The following is an 8,188-nucleotide window of genomic DNA, read 5'->3' as shown; positions in this document are numbered from 1 at the left end:
ATGTCCTGGGTGAATGAAGGTGGCAATCTTGGTATCCGCCCACCCACAACGTTGTTGCAGTCTGAAGCCACATACATGTCCAAGCACTCATATACACCCTGCTGAGAGGTTTAGGATCTTTGGAGTTATGAAGTGTGCTTGTTATGAATATGCGGTAACCCTAAACCTTATGCCAAAAGAACTTCTCACACCAAAGGAATAAAAAAAGCTTGGCTTCTTATATGAAATACAAGAGACAGAATATAGAAATGCTTCTTCAGACTGCACAATTACAATTTAAGGAGGCAGCAACTCCTACAGCACCCACCCACACACCCTTGATCTGAAGGGTGAAAGATTCCCTATGCGGAAGAGCCTACAGAAATGTGGGTGTGGCAATTTTGCCACCAGGGCCCATGCTAAGAGCAAGACATGAGAAGGAAGAATATATCTGTCCTTAAAGTGAAGCAGGTGTGTGTGCTGTTACCTTGGAGCTGGGATTGTTAGCTAACTACTGGGAATGCTGGGGTTCTTAGCTCATGCCTCCAAGGGGGAAGGTAGGGGCTTTGAGACGAGCAATTCCTGCCTCCCCCCCATTTCCTGCCTGTTTCTCACCTTGATCATCCTAGTGAGAAAGGGCTAAAAACTGTCGGCCATCCTGTTTGCTTCTCACTCTCTGTGTTTTCCTTTACAAAAGGGCGGAAGAAGTGTGATAGCGAGCAGTTAACTGAACCCGGCCATCTCTTTGTCTGCCTCCTATACCACCATTAGCTTGAAGGTCTTGTCAGGAGTTTGAACTGCTAGCAACTGGATTTGCATGTATTGACCTTCTCAAGGTGTGAAGTGTTTTCTAGAGAGGAGTCCAGTACCAGATTTGTATCAAGTCAGGATGGAGAATCGCATGTCATGTTTAAGTTATGTCAATCTTATTCTTATGCCATGATCTACAGAGATAAACCATGTCTTAAGTTCAGATTCACACACATCTGTTCACAATGTCATTGGGCAGGTGTGGATACCCCCCCAGCACCCCCAATGCAATGTTTTCAAATGGACACACTGTAGGGTAATGCAAACTCAATGCAATGCAATCAGTTTTCAATTTCAAAATGAAGCTAGTTGCTCAAGAAGCCTTTTCAGAGAGTCTAGATCAGGCATTCCCAAACTTGGCCCTCCAGCTGTTTTGGGACTACAACTCGCATCATCCCTAGCTAACAGGACCAGTGGTCAGGGATGATGGGAACTGTAGTCTCAAAACAGCTGGAAGGCCAAGTTTGGGGATGCCTAGTCTAGATTGTGTGTGAACCACATGGGGGAGGGTACTCAGTATCCATCGATTCTAGAATAACATGTGTGAGAGGTAACCACTTCTGGAGTATGCGCATTTCACCATGGGTTTGATGCGCTGATGTTCACTTTGGATTTTAGCCTCCACAGAGCACAAAAGTATAAATGATAGAAAAGTGGCCTCCCTCTCCCCTTGCTCACATCTGTGAATTGTGCAAGCAGCTCTTAGCAGAACATTAAAAATAAAATTATATGCTCTTATGTCTCCTGCAGAAGTGACTGGATCAGGATTACTGGCAAACCTACAGAGAAAGGTCGTTCTCTGTTTTAACTCTCTACCTTGTGCTGTCAATTCACAAGGAAATATATATATATTAAAACGGACGTATATATTAAAGCCTCAGTTATTCCGGATCTTTTGTATAGACTTTAGGTCTTTGATGGCAGCTTCTCTCCTCCTTGCTAAGCATGAAGAATTGCAGACAATTCCCAGCACAGCTGCTCCAGTAAGGCTTCCCTGTGATGAGTAAAAGACATTTGGAGCCTCCACTAATTGCTGCTGGTAACTGCTTACTCATAAGTAGTAGCCTTCTCCCCTCCCCTTTTTTGCCTAGTCACTTTTGTTTCAAGATGGGTGTGACTTTTGATTCCGCTCCCCTCCCTGTTGTGTCACTCCTTCAGTTACTTTGAATTGGAATAAAAACTGCAGCAAACTTCCGACGCTGCCTCTCGGTGCAGACTTAACAAGACGTGGGACCTTTTTTCTCCTTCCTTTTGCTTCCTGCCCCTCCTTTGTGCAGGCAGGGAGAGAGGAGCTCCTTGACTTTTACACATTAACTCGAAGAGAGGAAACAATGGCCAAGGTCTGGTTGGGTGCAGCTGTTGGATTTTACTTGTTGCAGCTTTCTTTAGCCCGGATAGGTAAGTGGCTTATGAATGAAATCCCTTATACTAGCCGATGAGCGTATGAGATACTTCGGAGAGCAAAAACTTCCTCCGGCTTGCCAGCTGGACTGTTCAACTTCATTGACATTTTACTGTGCGTTTCCCGCGTGACAAAGACACTGAAGGGGAACCTGTGAAATTTTTTATTACAAGAGGGATGCATGGGTGTGTTTTGTGTGGAGGCGGCATAGAGAAGTATAGAAGGTTCTTTTAGCTTGAAACACTGAGTTTTAAAGCTAACAATGTTCGCTGGACAGAAATGAGCTTCTGCACATCTGGTCCATATTCAGGCTTGCAAACCACAGTTATGTATTTATTTTTGCTCCGTTCCTTCTGTGAAGTAGACATCGGAGGGCGGGAGGGAAAGGAAACCTTACAATAGCTGTATTCTTGAGCTTGCAGGAGAAGCAAGCGCTTGCATGCTTGCAAGATGCAGAAGCCATAACGACTTCTCTTCTCCATGCTGGGAATGAAATTTGGAGAGTTTTAAGGGCAGAAAGTGAAATGTGCTCGCTGGCTTTCAGAACTTTAATTTGAGCATGACTAGCGAGGAGGTTTAGAAGCAAACTTTAAGCCAGTCTGGCAGGAATGGGCAGCTCATTTCCCTCCTTGCCCCCCAGCTAGCTTTCCGAAGTCTGCCTGTGAATAATAAAACGAAATGCTTGTTTGGCAATGAAAGTGCTCATGCATTTAAGAAAATCACATGCCCCGAATGACAAAATACGTCTTTAAAAGTTTGATGTGATACAGAACCACAAGTATTTGCGAAGAAATAACTGTGCCTTCAACAGAGACCCATTGTAATAGAAATTGCCTTGAGCTGTTTTGAAGGGCATCTATTATCCTTATCCACCCCCTCCCCCAGATCATTGGAAGCTTACAAAATACTTTTTTAAAAAGAGGCTTTGGCGCCTTAGTGTTTTAAATACTTATTTGAGCATAAAGAAGTAAATTGGATAATAGGTTGCTCTACCGATTCCTAAATGGGTGTGTCAGAGTGCACGGTTCTAACCACGTTTTCGGAATTTCCAGAATTTTAAAAAAAAATTTGCAGCACTGCTTTCAGAAATACTTCTTCGGTGATCAGGGTTTTACTTTAATACACACACACACACACACGTTACCAGGTACCCAAGTATGCACTTTTCAAACATAAAGAGGTGTTCTTGGTTTGTGATATATGAGGTGTGGCTAACATTTTGGATTAGATATAACATGTGTATGTACATATGTATACTTTAGAATGGCTATGTTTCTTATTTAGTTATTCCTTGCTCAGCTAATATTCCCTTTTATGAACTGCCAAACCTTCTATAAATAAGCGCAGCCTGCAATTACTCTGGGTTGTGTTGCATTTTAGCTGTAGAAAAGAGAGAAGGATCTCCCCTTCCCATCTAAATCCTCGGTGTGGTTAGGAAAAAACATGTCAAGCCGCATGTATGTCTTGCAGGAGAGTTTCTTTAAGGGTTTAGCAAGGTAATGGCTACATTATATTTTGGTCGGTATGCGGTACATTCCAGGCAAGCTTTATAGTGACAAATGGCTTTGCAACTGCACTTGGTTCCCTCCACCAGCACCACCCTGAGCTGGAGACGGGCAATACAGTAGTTGCTTTTTTTTTTTTCAGTGAGAAGATTTTATAGGAGTAGAAGCAATGAAAACAGTTGGGGAGGCAGACAATGCATGGCATGTAACGTCTCAAACTGTTTTCAGCTCTCTTCAAAAAAGAAAGAACTGTATCTTCCTATCTCGGTATATCTGAATACAGACAATTCTACAGGACTAGATGGAATTCTCTTTAGCGTTTCTGTTGCTTTTCTGACAGGTTGTGTAGTGGGATATCGGATTCTAGTCCACAGCCGGAGACATGCTCAGCTATAAAGCCTTGTGGATGTCCTGGGGCCCACTACTGTCTCTTAGTTTAACCTGTAGCTTGCCAGATTCTTCTTGGATAATGCCGTATATGCTGCCATGAGATTTGTGAAACAGGAGCAGGATTAGGATGTGACAAATGAGTTACAAAGTACTTTATAGTCCTCGTTACCTTGTACTGATTCAGACCATTTGTCCAGTTATGTCATTATTGTCTAGACTGAGTGACAATGGCTCTTGCATTTTCCAGCTCCGACTGAAGACGTCAAAGCTTGGAAAGCTTTGACTTTCCCCCTTAAAATAGCTATACAATTATTTCCATTTTGCTGAGGCCAAGCGGAGACTTGGTCACTGAGCAGCCATCCTGATTTGTTTGCAAGGAGATTAGATGACACTTGCTTTGTAATGAGCATTCCTTCCAATTTGTTTGCAGAGAAGTTAGATGACGGCTGCATCAAAACAAATGTTATCCCACCTTTTCCAGGGTATTTCCCCATCACTTTCCTTATTGCATAAGGTCCGGTCTTTTGGGAGAACAGGTTTGTTGCGCAAGAGGCTATCCTTTTAACAACCTGAGTTTGTGTGTATGTGACTGAAATAATGACGGTCTGTAAGTACCCTAAGAAACAGCAGATTGCACAAAGCCACCCATTCAAGTAATTTAAACCCAGATCCCAGCTGCCAAAGGCTACAGATCCAAATTGCCTCTCATTCCTATGCCTGGGGCAATTGACTCTTCAATAGTGCAATCTATTTAATCTAGAACCTTTCTAATACTCAGTTTATATGCTCCTGGCAGTTGCTGCAGCATGGCTCCTCAACCACTACTCCTGGAAACATTTGATGGAACCAAATCTGGGTTGGCATCATTGCTTCCCATATCAATGTTGCTGTACCATGAGGCATGGATAGGAACCATGTGCTGGCCTTGGCTTCTTGAATTCCTTCCTTCAAATGTTAGGCGCAGCATGGGAGTGGTTGTGCCTCTATCGGTAGTGTATAGGTTGGGCCTTGCAATGAAAGTGAAAACCAGCCTCATTTATTTGGGTGTATCCAGATATCTCCAGGGTTTGGTAATAGAAGACTTGGGAGTGCCAAGAAATAGCAAGGGACACACAGGAAGGCGAAGTCTTTGTGCTGAAGAGGCAGTCTAAGTAAGGTGAGGTGATGAAACCAGAAATGTTACCTATAGAAGAGAATGGGATTCTGTCTACTGCTCTTAAAGAGGGTTCTGTTTTTCTGCCTTCTGAACAGGATGACTGTCAAGCTGTAATTTATACAGTATGCCCTTTATTCACACTTGTAGTGAATGTAATATCCTTTCTTTATGCTGGTTTTCATGTGCTGTTATTTTGGCCTTTTCACGAACAGACTAAGGTGTATTAAGTGATATGCCTGAGCTGGAACTTCACAAAACCACACCTTGTCAGATCTGTGTTTCCCTTTGGATTCTCATGTGTCCATTTCTGGACCCAGTTCAGAATTCTAGTTTTGATCTTTAAAGTCTTTATTGGTATGGGACCAAAGTTCCTGGAAGATTGCATTTGTCCACATGTACGTACTCTGACCTTAAGAGCTTCTTCCCAGTTCCTTCCTTTGGTTCACCCACCAGGTGAGGTCCTACTTAGACAAGGGACATCTCAGTGGTGGTAGCCAGGATATGGAATCCCTTTGTCACAGAGAAAGCCTGGTGCCTACCTTGATGCCATTTTGGTGCCAAGCAAAAACGTTATTGTTTTCCTAGGGTTTTAAATCATTTTGCTTCTGCTTCTTGTTCTTATACTGCTTTTATATGCTTTATTGTTGGCCTGCCTTCTTGTGCATTTGAACTTTTTTCTTGTGGTAAGCTGCCCAGAAGAACTTGTTGACACATACCCAGCTAAAAGAAATAGTACATGAATGTTGTCGGAGAACAGTTATAGATTTTTCCCTTGTTTATAGACATTGTTGGTTTTGGGGGGGAGGGCAGTCACTCTTTTTTGGATAGGGTTGAGAGACTCTAAGTATTTAAGGTACCTTTGGGAATTTCCTCCCATTCAATATTAGGCTCCTTCTCTGCTGTCTCTTTTTGTGCCTACTGAAAGCCTGCCTCTTCCAACAAGTTTTTTTTAAATGTAGAGATCTCTTATAGCCTGCATCTGTATTGGGACTTTTCAGATGTTTTATTGTTTGTGGCTTTGCCATCCTGGGCTTCTTTGTGAGGAAGGGCAGGATATAAAATAAATAAATGTCTATGAAAAGCTTCCCGCATACTGGGGATGCCCCAGATATGATAATAGCATGACCTGCTACCACAAAATGGCAAAGTTGTATTCTGGTTTTCGCAACTGGCCAAGGGAATAATCCTAGCAGCATGAATGAGAGTGCAGCAAAAATGCAATCCAAGCAAGAAGTGTGAGGTCATTACAGCTGCAGTTGTGGATTCCTGGATCTGCTTGAGAGAGGGACTGGAAGATGATACTTTCTGGAAGCAAGAGGGGTAGAGAAGGGGGGGGGGAAGGAGCAGCAAAGGAAGAATTGAAGATGGTTACAACACAGTCCCAAGCAATGCTGGAATGGGTTTAGTCATGCTGGCCACATGACCTGGAAAGTTGTCTGTGGACAAACACAGGCTCTTTTGGCATGAAGTGAGATGAGCATCACAATCCCATAGTCGCCTTTGACTGGATTAAACCATCCAGGGGTCCCTTACCTTTAACACCAAAGTTATGGTTAAATAAATTTTAAATTGCAAACCAACTAATAAAAAACCCTCATGCCTCATTTGAAGATTAAAGGGTCTCTTCTGGCTGTATCATGAGAGTGATCATAATATCACAAAAGTTAAAAACACTGGAACTAAAAACAAAAACTTTATCAAAAATTAAAGCCTTAAATATTTCAAAGCCTTTCTTTGTTTATGTTACCCCGCCTTTTGTTGTAATGACAAAATGGTTGCGGTTCAGCAAATAAATCACAACATGGAAATAATCTGCTTTTGTTAGCAAACAATACCTTTCAGGTTGAACCTGCTGTCTGTGAGCTATTAAATAACAAGCATCAGCAAAACTGGCAAAACTGGAGGGAAGGATGGGAAGGAAAAAGTTTATGAAACATTGGATAATTTTACTTCTATTAAGACCTTTCCAGTGTGTTCAGCTTTTTTCCTTAGGATACAGAATGCTACAAAGAGTTAATGAGAATTGGTTTATGCATTGTCATAACTGAATTCAAATACTTCTCTGAGGTATAATTTCATAAGGAGGGCAATTATAGAATCATGTGGCTTGTTCCCTGTTCCACCCCTTTTCTCTCTTAAACTGGGTACAAGGTTTTCAGCAGGAAAATATGGCTCATGGCTCTCTCTTCTCTGTTTCATATTTTCTAAATATAACCTCTCAGATACAAGTGGTGCATCCTTAAAATTTAAAAGAGTCTTTTAACATCTAACCTGCAAATGCAAAAGCCACCCAGTCTTCTGAACATTCAACTACTCAAGAGCAAGACACAAATGTGTGGCATAAACAGTTTAAACTTAAGTTTAACAACACTTGCTCTGAATAGATGTTGTGGTTTGACTGTTTCCTGCAGAGGATGGCCAAAACAATGATTTTTCTCCCCTTCAAAAGCCATGGAAACAGTTACCTTACAGTGTACACAATCGCAACTCTCTATTTCTCATTCAGCAGTTACAATTACAATGCCTACAATTCAAAATAGAATGGTGTTCCAGTTTATTCTAGTTCCAACCTGGTCCATGTTGTTTGCATGACTCCAGCAAGGGCAGAACACAAAGTGTGGGGCTGGATTCACAGATTAATGTAGTATTTTATTAGTATTTTCCTGAGAAGCTTTATATTTATTGAGTCATTTTAAATATTTACCCTCCACTTTTTAGGGCAATGTTCTAACGAGGTGGCTTTTCACCAATAAATAAAGAATAATTACAGTAAAAATAGACAATGTAAATTAATGGAAACTAGACACCAACAAAAAACAACACAAATCCAGAATGACAGAGTTCCAATCATGGAGTCTTAAGCATAAGGATCCAGAGAGACCTCATTATTAAAAGTAGTAAAAATTAATCAGAGAAGTCTTAAGTAAAACAAATGAGTCATTAGAG

At 41.6% G+C, this 8,188-nt stretch overlaps 1 protein-coding gene across 19 annotated transcripts in view; it reads left to right on the top strand.

Moving 5' to 3' along the window:
• Positions 1 to 1,780: 1,780 nt before the first annotated feature.
• Positions 1,781 to 8,188, top strand: part of CD44 (CD44 molecule (Indian blood group)) — a 71,407-nt gene continuing 64,999 nt past the window's right edge. For 6 of the 19 annotated variants that reach the window (XM_053387962.1, XM_053387940.1, XM_053387951.1 and 3 more), the window contains exon 1: positions 1,782 to 2,187. In XM_053387962.1, coding sequence (XP_053243937.1) covers positions 2,121 to 2,187 — 67 coding nt within the window. In that variant the 5' untranslated portion in view covers positions 1,782 to 2,120. Of the gene's footprint in view, positions 2,188 to 8,188 lie in introns of all 19 variants that reach the window. The other 13 variants (XM_053387924.1, XM_053387906.1, XM_053387897.1 and 10 more) reach the window with 6 other exon arrangements.

This window comes from Podarcis raffonei, chromosome 1, assembly GCF_027172205.1.
Source record: "Podarcis raffonei isolate rPodRaf1 chromosome 1, rPodRaf1.pri, whole genome shotgun sequence".
Lineage (NCBI taxonomy): Eukaryota > Metazoa > Chordata > Lepidosauria > Squamata > Lacertidae > Podarcis > Podarcis raffonei.
This window is presented reverse-complemented; position numbering and strand designations above follow the sequence as displayed.